The following is a 20766-nucleotide window of genomic DNA, read 5'->3' as shown; positions in this document are numbered from 1 at the left end:
CCAGTCAGCCTGCTTCCTCCTCCTGTTTGCACCCCAACAGAAGGAGCTTTGAAAACAAAAGGAAAGCCTCCCTAACCTCAGTTCCTGTGCTCAGCACCAGAGAGTCCCTGGCTGCCACAAAAAGGAATTACAGAGAATGCCTCCTCAGCTCTTGTGGCCTGGGATAGAGCATTCTCAGGGCAGGCCTACACTATAGTCCCCGCTCCCCGAGCGACGAAAGTTTTGTGCTGTCCACGTGGTGCTTTGTCGGCGAGAGACGTGCTCCCACCAATATAGTTTCCGTCTCTCGCCGAAGTGGAGTAATTATGCTAACAGGAGAGTGTTCTCCCATCGGCATAGTGTCTCTTCACCAGACATGCAGCTGCACTGATATAGCGCTGTAGTGTAGACTTGCCTTTAGTAAAGATCTTCACCGAATTTAGCTGGAAACCAAGAAATCTCTACTAAGAGCATAGAAAGGAGATTTTCAGAAAATTTTAATGGCCAAATTTGGGCAAGTTTCACAAGGATGAAAGGTGGCACATCTGACATGAGTGCAACTCCTTGCCAAATCTGAAGTGCCTGCTTCAAAACACAGTAGCACTAGAGCATTTGCACAAGACAGTTGTAGGAATTTAATGTGGCAAAATAACCTATTTCCCCCCAACATTGTTCTGAGGAACAGCTGAACAGATTTTGCTTAACTTTTTGGAAAAGTTCAATCTGAATCAGATACCTGCATGGAAAGTTTCAGCCCAAATGGCTAAGTTTGGAAGAGTTACGGATACTGAGAACAGCATCTTCTAATGGAAAAGTATCAAATAATCTCAACAATAGGAACCACTACCTGCAGTGCCAACAATACCCAGGGACACCTTAATTTCATTTTCAAGAAATGAAAAGAAGCCAAAGTTTAGAATGTATAAAGCCATTTTTTATGAAACCAGTAAATTGTGTTAATTTCAGCAGAGTTAAGTAGGAAAAACATTACAGCTCAGAACAGATATTCAGCAGAACTTTTGTAGAAAAAAATATAACTTGCCAAGTGATATCACTTTTGTCCTATCAGCCCTAAGAAGATAGGTAAATTAGTTTGTAGTTTACAAACTATCCAACTGTAAATTAACATTCTCCTCTTCCACCAAAGAATAAGTTTATCTACTGTAAAAAAGTTTAAGTTTTAATTTATGTTATGATTTTAATCTCATTTTACATTCTTGTTCAAAGCAAATTTTGTAAAGTGGTCTGAACAGGAACAGGATTAAATCTATTCATCCCTGTCCTGGAAAATGGATGGACAATGCCCATTTACCATCACCCAGCCTGTGAAAGTTATGTCCTTCTATAGAGATAAACTAGCGAGAAGGAGTCTGCTCTTATTTGTTCCTAATACATTGTTAAATGAAGTGCAATTTAATTTCCATGGGACTACCACCAAGTACTTTTTCAAGACACGCCCATCTAGCATGAACTTTCCTGAAGGCAGTTCAACCCCAGAGCTATGACTAGCATGTGCCAAAACTGATCTCTATGGGCTGGCTCTTCTACTGCATTTCTCCATCTGCTTTCTACTGGCATGCTGGTGGAACGTGGGGTGCTGGTAAATTAAAAATGCTGGTTAACTCAGAGGAAGGGGTTTGGAGTGTGGGGGAAAAGGTGCGGGGGCGTGGGAGGGGCTGTGGGGCATGGCCTCTGGGAGGGAATTTGGGTCCAGGAGGTGCCTTGGGCAAGGGGCTGGGAGGGGGCTTGGAGTGCTGGATGTGGGGGGTGCACTCACCGCCAGCGGCTCCTCACAAGCGGCTCCCCGTCCCTGCTGCTCCTGGCAGAGGCACAGACAGATGGCTCTGCCAACAGGCAGGCATGCTGTCTCCATCTGCAGGTGCCCCCGCAGCTCTCATTGGCGATGGTTCCCGGCCAATAGGCTGGGAGCTGTGGAGTCAGTGCTCGGGGAGGAGGGACAGAGACAGTGTGCTGCAGAGCTGCCTGGCTGTGCCTCTGCAAGCAACAGCAGAGACAGGGAGTTGCTTGTGGGGAGCCGCCGGAGGTGAGCGCCCCCACATCTGGCACCCCAATCCTCTTCCACACTCCAACCCCCTGCCGGCCCCACTGCAACTGCACTATAAACCGGATTTTCAGTGCAGATCAGAAATGCCGGTTTACAGAACTTGCCAGTTGGTGAAGTGCCAGATAAAAGAGCTTTTACTGTATAACATTTCCAATCTTACAAATAATCTTTGTCTGCTACTAACTTTACCTTCCACAGCCAGTGACCAGTCCCTCTCCGGGAGACCTCAGGGAGGTAGTGTGTGCAGATTCCACAAAGGTATCCTGGACAGCAAACTGCTTCTCAAGGATGAGAGAATTTCTCTGCAGGTAAACTCTTCAAAGCATGGTGGTGCTGCAGAAAACCTGGAGCTGAACAGTCTTCCTCCAAGAAGCCCAGTTTGACATTACGGTAGGGTTGCCAACTTTCTAATTGCACAAAACCGAAAACTCTTGCCCTGTCCCACCCCTTCTCTGAGACCCTGCCCCCACTCACTCCAGCCCCCCGCCCTCTGTCGCTTACTCTCCCCCACCCTCACTCACTTTCACTGGGCTAGGGCAGGAGGTTGGGGTGTGGAAGGAGGTGAGGGCTGTGGCTGGGGTGCAAGCTCTGGGGTGGGGCTGGGGATGAGGGGTTTGGGTTGCAGGAGTGGGCTCAGGGCTAGGGGTTTAGGTGCAGGAGGGGGTGCAGGCTCCGGCTGGGAGTGTGGGCTCTGGGATTAGGCTGGGGATGAGAGGTTTGGGGCGCAGAAAGGGGCTCAGGGCTGGGGTACGGGAGGGAGTGCGGGCTCCAGGAGGGGGCTCAGGGCTGCGGTAGGGGGTTAGATGTGGGAGGGGATGTGGGGTGCGGGCTCTGGAAGGGAGTTTGGGTGCAGGAGGGGGTTCGGACCTGGGGCAGGGGGTTGGGGTGCGGGGTCAGGGAGGGAGTTAGGGTGTGGGAGGGAATTCTGATCTGGGGCAGGGTGTGGGGGTATAGGAGGGGGTGTGGGCTCTGAGAGGGAGTTTGGGTGTGGGAGGGGGTTCCGGCCTGGGGCAGGGTGTTCGGGGTCAAAAACCGGAAGCCTGGCAACCCTACATTACAGTGAAGCAGAGTCTTTTCTGCATATAGCCCCTTGGTTCTCCATATAAGAAAAGGAGATTGTTTCAGCTCTTTGGAATGCCAGTCTGTAGAAGGTCCAATAGGCTATTGGTGCACCTGCCATGAATCAGTGTCCTCAAGATCTCACCTCAGCCAGTGCACTCCAGCCATCATGTCACCTGGATCACTTGGTAAACTGGGCTTGTTCAGACATGCTCTCTAATATAGCCAAATATGCAAGATCATATATTTAGGAACAAAGAATGTAAGTAAGATCTAAAGTGAGAAAGTATTCCAGAATTCAGTTACTATAAAGGTCTTGAGGATCATGGTAGATAACCAATTGAACACAAGCTCCCAGCACAATCCTGTGGCTCAAAGATTTAACACAATTCTTGGATGTACAAATAGGGGGATATCAAGTAGGAGCAGGAAGGTAGAGAATAACATTGCCTAGACTATTACTGAAATACTGTGTTTAGCACTCATATTTCCCCCTTTTATAAGATGCTGAAAAACTGAAAAAATATTATAAGACAGTAGCTGTCTGGGAATTGGACAAAAAATAGATTTTGGAAATCTATAACTACTGTTATACTAAAATACAATGTTACTAAAATACTAATTGTTACACTAAAATACAATGAATCAAAAGAGTTGTTATTTTAATATATTGCTAAGCAAACAGATGTGAGATTGGAATGCTTCTACTTGTCTACACACAAACCTATATTATGGATCAAGTGTTTTTTTTATTATAGTATAACAGTCGAAAAAGTTCCATTCTTACAGGTGCTTTACCTATTAGGGCAGAAGACCCAGCCACAAGCAGCGTTTAATATGAAAAGCAATGAACAAATTCCCTGTTTGGATCTAAAATGTTTTCATGAATAATACTGTATCCAATAATTTGACCATTCTCCATACAGCCATGTCGTCTACAGTGCCTACTGTAATGGGGCTCTAATCCTAGATATTTGCCTCTGGGAGCAACTGAAATTCAAATTATTCTTTACAAGTATTCCCTTGGAAGAATCTAAAATGTCACAATATGTGAAGCGTTTTGATGAATTCCAAAAGCATCCTTGAATAAATTATTTCAGAAACCACGGATTTCAGTTTGTATCACTTACTAATGTTCAACAATTCACAACTATTTTGAGAAATTTGAAATCCCTGATTAATTCAAGAAGAACAAGAGTATTAATAAATATTTTGACTTTTGTATTAGGTGTCCTTCATGAGTTCTGCATGCTCACAGCAGTTTGTATACTACTGGGTATAAATTATTTTTAGCTTTTCAGTTAATTATAAAGAAAATAACAATGCCCATTGGATAAGTACATTTTCTGTGAAAATGTGGAAGTCTACACAGCCTATCAAATTAATATGCGAAGCAAACAAAAAGTCTAATTTTCATTCTTGTCCAAATCTTTGGGAAGCAAAAATTCAAAACAAACATCTGCCAATTTACAACTTAGAGCGGACGCAAAAAAAAAAAAAAAAAATTAAAAGGTTGTACTATGAAAGCTTGTGCACAGCCACAGAAATCTCTAAAAATTAATTTTATTGAATCCAGACTTTAATAACTGTTTTTATAGATGTGTTTAAAACCCTTTACATAAGTTATGAAGAAAGGGAGCCCATTTAAATCAGGAGTCACCTATCCATCTCCCCAAAACACATCCAAAAAGGAACAGAACTAGAAAAAATCGGTCACTTACTTTCTCGTAACTGTTGTTCTTTGAGATGTGTTGTTCACGTCCATTCTACATTACATTTGCGCGCACTGTGTGCACAAGTGTTGGAAACTTTTTCCCTTAGCGGCTCCCGTCGGGCCGGTGGGGGCCCCCCAAGTGGCGCCACTGCATTGTGCATATATACCCCTGCCAGCTCGACCCCCTCCAATTCCTTCTTGCCAGCGACTCCGACAGAGGGGTAGGAGGGTGGGTAAGGAATGGACGTGAACAACACATCTCGAAGAACAACAGTTACGAGAAAGTAAGTAATCATTTTTTCTTCTTCGAGTGCTTGTTCACGTCCATTCCACATTAGGTGAATCACAAGCTTACCTCTGGAGGAGGGTAGGAGTCACGGAACAACTGCCGCGTCCTCTCTGGCCTGCTGGTTGACCACGTAGTGGGTCGCGAAGGTGTGCACCGAGGACCAGGTGGCTGCTCTGCAGATCTCCTGGATCGGGACCTCTGCCAGGAACGCTGTGGAAGTCGCTTGCGCCCTGGTCGAGTGGACCATGACTGTCAGGGCTGGAACACCTGCGAGCTCATAGCATGCCCGGATTCAGCCTGCAATCCAAGATGAAATCCACTGCGCCCATTGGGAGGCCTTTCATCCTCTCGGCCACAGCCACAAACAGCTGCACGGATTTGCAAAAGGGCTTGGTGCCCTCCAAATAGAACACCAGCACTCGACGCACATCCAGGGTGTGCCAGCTGCAGTGACACGGGTCCGTATGGGGTTTTGGAAAGAACACCAGCAGATAAATGTCCTGGCCCAAATGGAATTGGGAGACCACCTTAGGGAGGAACTTGGGGTGCAGCCAGAGCTGCACCTTGTCCTTGTGAAATACTGTATATGGTGGCTCAGAGGTGAGGGCCCCCACTTCAGACACCCTTCTGGCTGAGGTAATGGCAACCAGAAATGCCACCTTCCAGGAAAGGTGCAGGAGGGAACAGGAAGTGAGGGGCTTGAAAAGGGGGCCCATGAGTTTAGAGAGGACCAGGTTAAGGTTCCATGGACGGACTGGTAGGCAGGAGTACGGGAACACCCTCTCCAACTCTTTAAGGAACCATCCCACCATTGGGTGGGAAAACACCGAGCACCCTGAGAACCCCAGATGGAAGGCGGAGATGGCCGCCAGGTGCACTCTGAGTGAGGACGGGGCTAGCCCTTGCTGCTTGAGGTGCAGGAGGTTCTCCAGGATGGCCTGCACCGGGGCCTGGCACTGCCGCACCTGTCAGGGTTCACACCAACACAAGAACCTTTTCCACTTGGCCATATAGGCCGCCCTGGTAGAGGGCTTTCTGCTGCCAAGCAGAATCTGCTGCACTGGAAGGGAGCACTGGCTCTGTTTAGCCACAGAGCCTCCACACCTTCAGGTGCAGTGACTATAAGTCCGGGTGGAGAAGCCGCCTGCCGTCCTGTGTCATGAGGTGCCGGTGTCGGGGCAGGACTACCAGGGCCTCCGCTGACAGGTCTAGGAGCGATTTGTACCAGTGCTGGCGGACCCAAGCACGAGCGATGAGGATCACTGCCGTCCTGTCCCTGCACACCTTGAGTAGGATCTTGTTCATCAAGGGGAGCTGGGGGAAGGCATAGATCAAGCCCCCTCTCCACGGGATTGCAAACACGTCCGCGAGCGAACCCGGGCTGTGGCCCTGGAACGAGCAGAACCGTGGGCACTGGGCGTTGGCCCTGGTGGCAAACAGGTCTACCCGGGGAAACCCCCACCTGTGGAACAGCGAAAGCACGACGTTCGCCCTGAGCGTCCACTCATGCATGCGGTACGACCTGCTGAGAGAATCAGCCAGCTCGTTTCGTACCCCCGGGAGATAGGATGCCTCGAGGTGAATTGCATAGGCTATGCAAAGATCCCAGAGGAGGAGAGCCTCATGACAGAGTGGTGAGGAACGAGTCCCACCCAGTTTGATTATATAAAACATGGCAGTAGTGTTGTCCGTCAGAACTGTCATGCTGTGACCACTCAGAGTGGCGTGAAAGGTCTGGCAGGTGAGACGAACTGCCCTGAGCTCCTTCACATTGATATGGAGCAACCGCTCTGCTCCGGACCACAACCCCTGCGTCATGAGGTCCCACAGATCCGTGGTCTGACGCATCCGTCACCAGCGTCAGGTCTGGTTGTGGGGCAGCAAAGGGGATGCCTTCGCAAACCACAGGTTGGGACTGCCACCACAGGAGGGAGTCCAGCACGTCCCTTGGGGCTGTCACTACCAAGTCCAGGGGGTCCCTGCCTGGGCGATACACCCGAGCGAGCCGCGGCTAGACAGAACGTGAGAACTGCAAACTGGTAATGTTCTCGGCCTATGGTGAAGCGTAGAAACCTCCGATGTGCTGGGCGGATGGCGATATGAAAGTACGTGTCCTTCATGTCGAGGGCAGCGAACCAGTCCCCCGGATCCAGGGAAGCGATGATGGTGCCCTTCCTTCTCTAGCAATGATGGTGACTTCCTTCTCTAGAAGATGCTCGTGAGAGGGGTCCCTGAAGGCGGGAGGGGAGGTTGGGAGGGAGGGAGGCAAACTGCAGTGAGTACCCGTTCTGCACTATGCGTAAGACCCAACGGTCTGACATATTGGTGGACCACGCATGGGAGAAACGGAACAGGCAGTTCAGGAAACAAAGGGACGGATCCGGTGATTGGTCTGGTACGGTGTCCTCAAGCACACCTTCAAAAGCCTGGCTTAGCGCCCGGCTGAGGCCTGTGCTGGCCTTGGTTCTGGCCAGGTGCATTATTGTTACTATTGTTGTTGCGCCATCACCGGTTATCCCTGCCTCGCCTACGGTAAGGTTCAGTTGCTTTAGATGAAAGTCTCTTTCTTTCCTTGTCCTTGGCTTAAACGCCTTGCAAATCCTACACCGTTCAGCTTGATGTCCGTCCCCAGGCAACATAGACACGAGTCATGGGGGGTCACTAACTGGCACAGGTTTGCAGCACGTGGCACAAGCCTTGAAGCAGTGGGCCAACGGCATGCCCCGCGACCCGGGGTGGGTGCCGGAGGCCTCCAAGCACCCAATGACTTAAGTGTCCACAATAGGTATGTAAACGAACTGACAAAAGCTACTCTAATGGCTAAGGGTCTGCTAATCTACAAGAGAGAGAGGTTGTTCCAACGCCGCCACGGACGGTAAGAAGGAACTGGAGGGGGTCGGGCCGGCAGGGGTATATAGGCACGGCGCCGTGGCGCCACTCCGGGGGCCCCTCCAGCCTGACGGGAGCCACTAAGGGGAAAAGTTTCTGACGCTCGTGCACGGGCACACCTAATGGGGAATGGACGTGAACAAACACCCGAAGAAGAATATTGAGTTATGTTTGAGTGCTAAATAGGAAAAAAATCAAACAGAACTACCACAAAATGAGCAATGACTAGTTAACTTCAAGGAAATAATGAATTTATATGTATAATCTTTAAAATGTTAGCAAAACACTTTGGTCATAACACAGACATTTTTGCTACAGTAAAATTGTTACTCTTCTACATTCACGCATGTCCGTTTCTCCCTCTGTATTAAGGGGGAAGAAAGAGGTACTTGCACTTCTGAAGAGTGATTCCCTCCAGACAATGAAGTAGTGGTATTAAGAGGGTACCAAGTGAATAATATCTTGTCCTCCTTGTCAACATGGAGGGAGGGTGAAAGTCACGCAAAATAGAGCGAGAAAACAAGGACTTCAAGGCAGCAGTGGAAAAAATGAGTGCACACAACTCAAGACACATTAGATCTAATTAGTAGTAGGGCAACACACTAAAATGATTCCTTTTCAGCAGAGTGATTCACCACCACGCAATTTTATGTTTGGAAAATCTGGATGAGGTGAGCCCCGGTAGGCTCTTTGAAAGGGGGAAGAGCACGCTGAGCTCAGCTCTGGTGCTGCTTACAGATATAACATTGTCCCTGTGAAAAAGAACAGTAAGTTTGACATAAAAGCAGTTGTTTCTGTAGATGGCACTGGAACAGGACTAGAAGCTCAGCTGCCGAGCCTTCTTTCTACTATCTGAGATCACGGTCTTTGATGGGTAGCTTCACCCCCCAGCTCACATTCTGTTCTGACAAATATTTGCAGATAAATATTTCCTACCCAGTCTGTGCTCGAGACATAATCAACCCCGGGGAGGGGAGGAGCCTGACTGACAAGCAGGGTAACCAACTGCAGTCTCTAGGTAGTCTGCATGTGGCTGGGACAACCGGAACCCCAGACAGGAGCAGCATGTGTAGAAAAATAGCTGCTGCAAGGAGTCTGGTTACAGCAGCCAGAAGAAGGGCAGTACTGGAACTGCTCCCTGCAACATTATCTACCTCTCCGCCATGGAGCTTAACACTAACCCAGAGGACCGAACCCCAGAAGTGAAAGACAACCCTAAAGACTCTGATGCCATCAGAGGACTGTTGGACAGCTGAGCCTGGATTCAGGCCCTCAGGGAACCCACCTACATGAAAGGGAGCTACCTAAGGAGGGATACCACCCGTCCTTATTGAGCTTTAACTCCACCAGACAGTTAAGGCTGGTGGAGGAAGTCTTACAAAATTTCCCCCCATACTTATTATTTGTGAGCATTTAGTATTTAGTCATTAGCGTGATTTGGTTAGTCGCTCATTTAATTATCCTCAATATGCCTGCCTTCTCCTTGTGTTCCTTAAGAGCTGCCTACCTTGCACCCCCTTGTACCAACGTTCTTCTGGGTGTTGTAGTAGCAGAGAGTTGCCACAGTGAAAGACTGCCTTGACCATGCTTCTGGTTCACCTGGAATGCTTCCTGTGTCAAGGGGTTCTGTGGAAGTGACACAGATCTGATAAAAGACATCCCCCACCCCGCCCACAATTCCTCCTGTGGGAATTCTGTGCCCAAGAATTAAAAATTCTGTGCCAAAAAGATAAAAGTTCTGCCCATAATGTTTTAAAATTCTGCAAATTTTATTTGTCAATAAATAAATGTGGAGGCTCCAGGATGGCAGCGGGAGCACAGGCGAGTGGCTGCATGGAGGTAGGAGGTCACTCTGCAGCCCTCCCACGGGACACATATTTGGTGGTGAGGCTGCATCTGACTCTGACATGGTGCAAGGCCAGGCCAGCCCCAAAGGTCCACGTCATGAGAGGAGGAGGAAAGGAGGAGAAGCCCCTCCCTCCCTGGAGTGATTTACCTCTCCACTGGCTGCTCCAGATGCCCAAAATGATGTGCCCGCACTGTAAGGGAGGGGCAGATGACCACTCTTGTGGTTTCCCTTTGCTTCCCTGTCAGAAAGTCATTTTTCTGCGGAGAAGCAATGAAATCAGCACAGGATATGAATTCTGCCCACACGCAGTGGCACAGAATTCCCCCCCGGAGTAAAAAATGTATACTTGTCACTGAGGCCAGATTCATCCTGTGGCAGTAAGCTTCACAGTACAAACAGAGAGGGGGCACTTTTATGGATAAGACTATCCAGGCAATCAGGAGGATTTCACAGACAGATGTGGGGTAATCTGCCTTCCACAGTTTTTGCATCTTCCTCCGAAGCAGCTGGTGCTTGCCACTGCTGGAGACTAGATTCTGAACTAGATGGACTGCAGCCTGAACCAGTATGGCAGTTATGCTCACAGATGTGCAGTGCTGCCAGGCTGCCAGGCCAGCTCTCCCAGGAACTGCTGCTCTTGGACAATTCACTGAGAGGAATGCCTCCAAAGTCCCTTTCTGGCTGCTTTGCACAAGTAATGCAATGTACAATCCACAGAATGCACAAGTGGATTTCACCCCTGCATATGAGACACAGCCTCCCTGAGGAAAGCTGAATAATGCCTTTGAGAATACTGTAAAATGAAGCCCTCTATTTTCACCCATAGAATGGGAAAGCATCGACAGCTTTGATAATGGTACTTTGGTGGGAAAGCTACTACCAGCTTTCCCACCAAAGTAATAGCTTTCCCACCAAAAGTTGGCAGTAGCTTTCCCACCAAAAGTGATTCAATCCCTAGAGGATGGGACTATATCTCTAGAAGGGGAAATGTATGTGTGACGTTTCACTCCATATTCTTATGATATGAATATGACATAACTGAGATATACTTTATGCAAAAAGAAAAGGAGTACTTGTAGTACCTTAGAGACTAACAAATTTATTTCAGCATAAGCTTTCGTGAGCTACAGCTCACTTCATCGGATGCATTCAGTGGAAGTGAGCTGTAGCTCATGAAAGCTCATGCTCAAATAAATTGGTTAGTCTCTAAGGTGCCACAAGTACTCCTTTTCTTTTTACCTGTAACCAATTTCTTTAGTGAAACAAACTTTGTGTGCCTGTTTTATTTGCTTAGTAATCTGCTGTGTTTGCTAACTCTTTAGCCACTTAAAATCTGCCTTTTATCGTTAACAAAATTTGTTTTGTTTATGATTAAACCCAGTTTCTGTAATTTGTAACGTGGGGGGGGGGGGGGAAAGAGGGTGGACACAAGAAGTTATGCATACCTTCCTCCACATTGAGGGAGGAGGCAGATTTCATAAAATACCTTTGGGTCTGCACTCCAAGGGAGGTGGACACCTGAGTGCTGGGGCAAGTCCTTTAAGCTGAGGCTTCCCAGAGCTGATCTCAGTGTCTGTGTCATTCTGCAGTGAGGTGTGGCCCTGCCTTTGTGTGTGCTGGAGGAGGCTTAATAGCCTGGCTCAGCAAGACAGATAAAAAGGGTGACCAGGCTGGCAGAACAGGCGGGTTCAACAGTATCCCAATACATCAGGTGGCATCCTAAGGGGGGCAACCCGTCACAGTATGGACAATCATTCTCCATGTCAATTCAGTTTTTAGCCTCTGTGCTTCCAGTCAGTAATTAATTTTGGTTACTACAGATCTTGGTCACACTTGAACCAGTAATGTAGAGATGAAATACTGTGTGTATCTTTAAGTAATTGATTTAGTCTCACCTTTCCTACCCAAACAAGACATTATGATTTTCATCACTTGACTGGTAAGTTGGTCAGATGTTCAGTTCTGTTTCAGAAAAGAAATCTTGGTAAAAGCTTCTAAGCATTTCCATATGACAAAATCCATATGTCGTTATACTTATTGTAATGTTTAGTCTGATGAAGGGAAAGCCTTATCACACAAGGTTACATTGTTAATTCTGTAACAATGCTATGGACATGAATGGTTAAACAAGACCATAATGCAGAAAATGATAATAGTTTTATAACTGAATACCCAATTACAACTTACTTTACTGCAATAAGCTTCCATTAATAATTCCCAGCAATGTCACCCCCTACATTATGCCAACCTCTTCAAATTCAGCAAGGGGAGAGAGGTGTTAGACTGGATGATGCAATATGGGTTAATACATGTCTTGAAAGTCCATTTTAAATTTTATCCCTGTCATATTGTTTACAAATTAATCATGCAAAATTAAATGAAAGACCTTTTAAGGTCACCTAGTTCATCCTTCTGCTAATCATGATTACTCATTATAGTAATTATTCCAATCTGTTTTTAAATGTGTCAGGTGATAGCACTTCATTAAATTTCCATTAGGAGATTGTTCCATCGTCTGAGCTCTGACTTTCAAGAACCTTTTCCTGGTGTTTCAGGCAATATTTTTTTCCATCGTGTAATATCCTCTATCACTAAGTAAATTCCTTCCCTTCCTTGGTGATTTCACCCTTCAAGTACTTGCACGTGGTTATGTCACTTTTCTCTTCCCCTAGTGAAGCCACACATTTAGCATTTTTAATCTTTCCTCAATTCAGTCTCTACAGCCCTCTAATCAGTTTTGTTGTTCACATTGTTGGCTGGGCATATTTTAAACAAGAGTCAGACCTGAACATATTTAAAGTATGTCCTAAAACACATTACATTATAAAATAAAGCTTATGCGCTTCTGAAAATGGAAAAAGAATGGTATAGCTAACAAGAGTTCTGACTTCCTGTCAGCATTTCTATCACACGCACACAAAGTTTATAGGAAAACCAGAAAAAAAAGAGATTAAACACTACTATCCTGTATTTCAAATCATTTAGTGAACAGATGGCTAAGCTTCAGAGACCATCAGCAGTCTATTTCAATTAGCTGGAATTGCAATTCATGTAATGTCATACAAACTAGGACTAATAGATTTGAATCAAGATAAATAATATACTTATAAATAGCCATTAAAGTATTTACCACTATAAAAAAATGGTACCAGCATTAAAAAAAAAGACTTCTATTTAAGGAAGTCATTAAATCTAGACATCTTCTTAAGTGTATCAGGATGTTTGCTTGCATAGTCTTCAACAAACTCAACTGACTATTGTAAAGAATAATTTAAGAAAATTAAATAAAGCTGCCTTCCGACTTTTCATCAAACAACCTCCAATTTCAGAAACGTGCTTACTAACAATTATGGCCCCAATCCTGCAAACACTTAAACACATGAGTAGTTTCATCTAGTTCAATGGGACTATTCGTGTGCATATGCATTTATTAACCTGAGATCAACTCCATGGTCCTTGAGCAGAGAAGTTTTCCACTGCCTTTGCCTTCAAGGGGACACTTTGTTAAATTTAGGAATACAGTAATACAAATTTTTGAGACTGTAAGCCTGACCCTTTCCCTCACATTCATGCATTTTTAAAATTTGACACCTATAAGAAAAGTAAAAAAAGGCTGTGGCGGGGCGGGGGGGGTTGGAACTAATAGGATATTTCATGTTAAGTTTCTTCAACACCATTTATAGCAACCCATTATGCTAGAAAAAAAAACTAGGATAGATAAACCCACATAATCCAATAGCCCATTTGCCTAGTGTATCTATAGGTCAATAGCACCCAACTTTTCTTAGTATCATCAAATGGCTTGAAGGACAATTAGATGGAGGTAGAAATAATCAAAAGACATGACATCTCAACTGGTGGCATCAGGCAACACGCTTATATCAAGCACGTCCTTCGGCTGTCATCTTGTAGCCAGGCCCAACCCTGCCTGTGATGTACCATTAGATATTTGATAATGATTTCATTGTTGACAATTCAATAAATAGTACTTTTCTTTCAGAGTCAGAGTTTTACCAATATCCCATTATGGCTACCAATCGAAGCTCCCTCTTTTTATTCGGGTAAGTTCTTCCTTTTCTGTTCTAAATTGTTCATATTTTAGCTGGTACCTCAAAATCTAATGCTTTCAGTCCCAATGTGGGTGCATTTTGACAATGGGTGAAAAGATCTACATATTTTTTTTTTGGTTTAATTGTAAAAATCACTGCACTGTACAATATATACTAATGAGCAGACACAAGATCTTTACTCAGAAAAAGTCCTAGAATTCAGCTGAGAGGGGGTGACAAGGCCAGTGGAATAGATTTTAGCGGATGAGTGTATTACTATACTAACATCTAGAGACTCAATCAGGGATATCCAGTCCAGTGCCTCAACCACAATATCATCCTCTCCCCATTTTCAGGATGCTTTATTATAATCTAAAAGTCTGTGTAACAAGTCAGAGTGGCAGAGACAAGCCTGGAAGTGATGATCTTAACCTTCATTGTCATGCAAGAGGATAGCGAGTGAATCCAACAAGTCATAAAACCCATTAAAATTTACATTTATAACCAGGGAAAGAAGCATAGCTGCAACCATCTTGAGAAGAGATGAACAAGTGGAGAGGAAGTGCAGTGACAGCCATCTTCAGAGGGGCCAGACAGACAAAGAGGAAGCCCAAAATATTGAGGAGTTAAAAAGATTATAGAAGCCACATATCTGGGAAAGGAAGGAAGTTTTTCTATCATAAAGATCTTTTTGCCTCCAAAGACAAAGACACCGTGGAAAAGGGTAATGCCTCCCCTTCACTGGACAAACTGGAGACAGAAAGAGAAACACCAGTCAGTTCACTCAGGCTAACCTGAAGGATCTGCTAGCAGAAATTATGTATAAGGAGATGAAAGAAGAGCTTCAGACCAACATTAAGGACACTGAAATATATAAGATTAAAAAGATACAGGAGGAAACAGGATTAAATGAGTAAACAATACTAGCAGAGTAGTTTGAAAACTCCAAATAAATTTGAGACAGAAAAAGACAGAATTAAAACTAGAGAACACTGAAGATCAGGAATGCAAAAAATCAAGATTAATGACATCCTGGAGACAAACTGAAGGAAGAAATCTCCCGGGAATGCTGAATGGCATTTTCCAAGATATGCTAAAATTGGGCAGCAAGGCATGCATCTGTATTGAGAGTACCCAAAGAATTCTGACCCAGCTTCTCCCGCCTTGCTCTCAGTAGGCTGCAGACACATAGATTTGGACCGCTGGTGATTCTAAATCAACCCATAAAAATGTTCCCAGATCTAGCACTCTCAGTCCTTAAAAAATGAAAGGAATTGCACCAGATAACCACAACTGCTAGGAAAAACAATATTATAATAAACCAAAAAACAAGTCAGGTTTCCCATTTAGACTTTCCTTTAAATGGAAAGCCAGAAGGGTCTTTCAGATTCAAAGGAGAGAAATAGATACTTATGGATATGGGAATAGACAAATCAGTTCAGGAACAAAGAAACTGGACCTACATGTCACCGAACAACTAGGAAAACAGACCAAGGAGAGCAATCAAAAAAGATGCATCATCAAAACAACAGGACTGACCTGAGAGAGATGTAGTAGACCAAATATAGAAGAAGATTGGAATATGGGTTAAGGACTTAATCTACCAATTTTATACAGTTATGAAGGGAAGATTAAATGGAAACTGGGTTGTATAGTACCAAAAATACTTCATATAAATACAGTATAGTTAACGAGCATAACATTATTTAAGGCTGTGGTTCATAATATTCAATGAACAAAGTTAACAGAGTGGAGACCCAGCTCTCCCTTTGTGATGGAAATTAAGAGTTATATAATCTTGAATTTTACATTTTCCACCATAATTGACCCTTTCCCAATGATTATCAAACATTCTAATATTTATGTCAATCTTTATAATGACATGTTACAATATATGAACTTAAGACAGACCACGCCTTGTAAACAGACTCCCCTCACCAGCAGGGAACCAGCAGACCCTTGGAGGAAGAAAGGAGAGACCAGGCTCCCACAGATAGCAGGAACTAGACAATAACAGTGGCAAAGAATAGGAACAGATGTTAAATGCTGCTAAGTTTTAACAGAAGAGATCACTTTTGATCTATTTATGTAATGCAATATATCGCTTGACTTGCCAGATGAAGAAAGAAGTCTATCAGCACAAGCCAACACAGCAAAATTGGAAAGGATAACTGTGGCACCCTGTACCTCCAAGCAGCATTCTGGAATCCCCATATTCACCACTGTCATGTAATTATGATATGTTTCATACAAAGTCTGCCATGCAAGATATCATATGAAAGGTCATGATCTGCTGAAACCCATTGTTCTGCCAAAATATGTATATCTTTAGTGAGCATTGAGTTATGAGATTGTGCTATATGGTTGCTATTGAAATATGCTGTAAGTTTGCTAGTGACATACAAAAAAGGCAAACCAACCATTAATCAGCAGGGGAGATGTAACCAAGGGATTTATAATTCAGTGAGAGCTGCCCAAGCACCACAAAACGGGCACTGCTCAACTCTATGATTCAGCTACACAAGACCACACCTGGGGGATTGCTCAACCCAGTGACTCAGCAAAGCCCACCAGGACATGTCTGGGCAAGTGTCTTCTAGGCACATGGATTAAGGATATAAAATAGAGAACAGTGGCAACATGCCTTTGCTTCCAGCATAAATGCGGGAGAAGAAAAGCAACAAGAACTCTGAGAAGATGAAGGCTTCATCGAAGGAGACTGGTGCACACTTCAGGGAGAAGCCTATACATTAAGAACTGTAACATCCAGTGGGGTGAGAAAATTGCTTGATCTAAATACTGCCTAGTGTAATAAGGTTTAAGATTTAGATTGTGCATTTATCTTTTATTTTCTTCTGTAACTATCTCTGACCTTTTATGCCTGCCACATATAATCACTTAAAATCTTTCTGTAGTTAATAAATCTGTTTTAGACTTTACCTAAAACTGTGTATATTGCTTGAAATGCTTGGGAAATCTCAGCTCAGTCTATAAAGGCTGGTGCATGTCTGCTCCACATTGATGGAGGGGTGGACTGGGTAATGAACTTACCCTGATCAAGCTTCTGAGCAGGGCAAGACGGTACAGCTCTGGGGTGCAAGGCTGGAGACCTGGGGGGAATAAGCTGGTGCCTTTCTTTGTGTGATTCATGAGTGGCTTTGTGAGCATTCAAGCAACCTAGCTGGGTGTGGGGCTCCACATGCTGCTGTGCTGAGTGATAACAGCACCTGGAGGAGTTTGCGCTTGTCACTAGCAAAGCATTGTGAGAGACAGTCCAGGCTGGAGAGTTAAGGGGGCAGAGTGGTACCCTAATTCCAGCTTACACTCCAGGGATCCCATCATAGGCAAAACTATAATTAGAGGAGACTCCAGCATCCCACTACATCCACTAATGGACAGATCAGCTAATAAAAATTTAGACGTTCTTAATATATCAACAAATAGAGCAAAATTTAATACACCAGGATTAATCACAGTTTGGCTTTCCCTTTGGTAGCAAACAGAGATTCAAAGATATCATACCCCAAAAATGGGCAGTCAACACAATGGTTGTAAACCTATTTTAAAAAATCAGTTAATCAATGACTGAGGTTTTATAGGAGATTTGGGGTGTGTCTACACTGCACTATAAACTCAGGCCTGTGGGACCTGGGCTTATGGATTTGGTGTTTCCAAGCCTATGCTTGAGAATACACAGTGCTTTATAAACCTGGGCTTACAGTTGCTGGACTCGGGTATCACAGTTGTGTTAATATGTCCATACTGCACTACACAGACCTTCTGACTTGGGCCTGCAATTTGAGCTGTATCCAGGCTGCAAAATGACAGTCAGATATACAGTGGGATTTGGGCTCTGATCCACTCCCCTACCAGGATTCTAGGGCCTGAGTTTTAGTGCTTGTTGACTCAACTTTTGTGTGGACTGACTTGTGTATGGAAAGAAGTGGGGCTTGGGCTCAAACCTGAGTTAGAGCCCAGGCTTAATGTGCAGCGTGCACAACCACTGGAGCTGAATAACTCCCAATGAAAGATTGTTATTTTGGATGCTATCAAAACAGAAATTAAGTTCTATTTTGATACTAATCATAAAGACCAAATATTCCAGAGGAAAAAAGAAAAGCAAGCAGATAAAACAAAATTAATAAGAGACTGACAGGCTGCAAGGTTTGCAAAAAAGAACTGAGTCTCGAAGCACATTTATACACCCCTGATTCTGAGGGCAACTAAATGCCATACTTATAGAGAAAACTGAAGAGGCTCTCAAGCTGGCTGAAAACAGGCATAATAAAGGGTGGTGGAGACAAAGGCTAATAAGCTGCTTATAAAGCAAGACAAGAGAAGGAAAAAATTAAAATATGCCAAAGGAGTAGTAAGTTTTAAGAGCTGAGAGATTGCTGAAGAACTCAGGAGGTTCTTACAGTTCTGTATGCCTTCAAACTATGACAAGCTCATGGGAAAAATTACAGAATATATATTAGAGAGGTTAACATTCCAAAGTTAACAGATTGGAAAGATCAGTAGAGACAGAGAAAGCTACAAATTTGATTAAATTAATGCCAACACCAATCCCCAGGACCAGACAGGTTTTCAGCACAGTTTTATCAGGTGAAATCACATCACTACAGACAAACCAGACACAATGATTTTTGTAGGGAGTAAGGAGATTCCCAATACAATGAAAAGGGCAGATATCATAATACTAAAGCCACAAAAAGACAAGCTGCTATGTGGCTTGTTAAGGCCAATCTTGCTTCTTAATATAGACATGAACATATTTTCAAAGTGTCTTGCCAGAATAGAAGCAGTCCTTCCTCAGTTAATACAAATTGGTTAAATAGGTTCCACATGCAATAGACAACCAAACAACATTAGAATATTAGGATTATTTAATAATATACAGAACAAAAAACTGAAGGCCTGTGGTATTCTTAGGCACGTAAATGGCATTTGATAAAGTACAGTAGCCTTTCCTAAAAACAATGCTATTGGAAATAGGTTTTGAAGTCAATATAAAAAAAAAAACATGGATAAATAGGACTCTCCCTCAGATAAAACAGGAGCGAATGGGGGTATATACCCAAGAATTTCAATTACTAAGAGGAACCAAATAAGGTTGTCCTCTATTCCCTTTGTTGTTTGCTCTCTTTATTTAACCCCTGGCTCAAAATGTAAGCCAGAAGAGCAAGTTAAAATGAATAAAACTGAACTTATTGTTGTGCTGTATGAAGACTGTGCAATACTAATCATTACCAACCCAGTACAATCTAGGACACATTCTCAAGGTAATTAATTCAGAGGTATATTAGCCTATACAATTATATTATATCCAAAATTAGATATAAAGATGGAAAGATCTATGGTTTAACAGCTGCACAATACATTGTTTGTTTAAATTACACAAATTCTGAAGCATTTTGGAATCAATATTTCTCCTAACTTCAAATCAGCTACATGAAATGAACTTGCCTCCCATTATTTTGAAACTGAAAAGTTTGTTGGATCAGAAAACACTACATTTGTCTTGACCCCAGAGCAACAGTAAAGAAGAACCGTTGCCAAAAAAGTTTCCTACTTCAGGACTTAACAATATGTACATGAAAAAGAATAAGGAAATTCAAACAGGAGTTACATTAGTATTGGACAATAAACATAGATCCACACTGGAAGGGGAACTGGCAATACCAAATTTACTAAAATATTATTGGGGGACTATTTGCATCTAACACACATCAAAACACATGTAGGAAGCCTAAGTTTCAGGAGATGATTAACAAGGATAGAAACTCTCATTACAGAAAAAGGCAACCAGAAGGGGCTAATCACCAGATGGTGCAACAAATTGTTACTGATGGATCGAAATATAGGTAAGAAGGTAAGCAGCCACAAATCGATTGTTTAAGGATAACAAGCACAGACTCTGAATAAGTTTGTCTGAAACTTCCATAAGCATGTTAACAAAGGCTCTTTGGTAGTTTATGACACTGAATTCATTGGCTTGAAGAACACACTTTCTGCTATGCTACCACATGAGTCTTAAAATTTTAATTCACTATACATTAAATAACTTGTTTTGAATTTTTACATGGAAGAAAGTTGAAGAGCAGTTCAAAATATTTACAAAAGTAGCAAATACCTGAAGTACTCACAGCTGTGGAATAAGGGTTATGAACTCCAATATTTTCAGCCCAGCAGCCACATCCATAAAGAGCTGCCTGAGAAGAGAAATGGATCTTTTATAAATTCAAGTACTTAGTTTTTGGGAAAAAGGGAGATTATTACATAGGATAAAGGAATAAGATTCAAAATAACTACTCCAGTGCATTTTGCTACATCCTCCAACAGTTACTCAATCCTGAAGAGGAGTACCTTGGAGGTGCTCTTGTCTCCCTAGGTAGGGATGGAGGGCTCAATCTTGCTGCAATGGTAAAACTCACATTCATTTCAACAGGAGCTGGAATGGGCCCTATTACTACAGAGTGAAACCTAAGAGTGGTGGACCCTAATCCACTATTCTTATGCTTTAAAGAGTTCTTTAAAACATGTTTTATGTTTAAAATATTAAAACATAAATGCTTTTAGCTACACATTTTAAAGAACCCTAAAGAATCTTAAGGTCAGTCCAAAAGAGGGCTACCCATGGGATGATGCCAAACAGTGGACTAATTGGTTGTATGTAAGCAGTAGAGCATACAGACTCTTGAAGATTCTCAGAATTGTTACTCCATGTTGATAGGCCTATCGATGCTGTGTGTTCTTATAGTATCATATCTTTATCACCTCCTTCAAAAGATTCTAGCACAACAAAAGAGCATCGCTGAATTTGAAAATGGACATGTTATCCTCACATATTGATCAAAACCTTATAGAACTGGT

General features: G+C 43.6%; 1 protein-coding gene across 10 annotated transcripts in view; it reads right to left on the bottom strand.

Moving 5' to 3' along the window:
* TASP1 (taspase 1) overlaps positions 1–20766 on the bottom strand; it is a 156995-nt gene that overhangs the window by 76797 nt on the left and 59432 nt on the right. For all 10 annotated transcript variants that reach the window (XR_013345774.1, XR_013345776.1, XR_013345775.1 and 7 more), the window contains one exon: positions 20027–20105. Coding sequence is in view for 7 of the 10 variants with exons in the window: in XM_077814073.1 (XP_077670199.1) it covers positions 20027–20105 (79 nt within the window). In the remaining 3 variants the exon portion in view is untranslated. The remainder of the gene's footprint in view (positions 1–20026; positions 20106–20766) is intronic.

This window comes from Eretmochelys imbricata, chromosome 3 (genome assembly GCF_965152235.1).
Source record: "Eretmochelys imbricata isolate rEreImb1 chromosome 3, rEreImb1.hap1, whole genome shotgun sequence".
NCBI classification, from domain to species: domain Eukaryota; kingdom Metazoa; phylum Chordata; order Testudines; family Cheloniidae; genus Eretmochelys; species Eretmochelys imbricata.
This window is presented reverse-complemented; position numbering and strand designations above follow the sequence as displayed.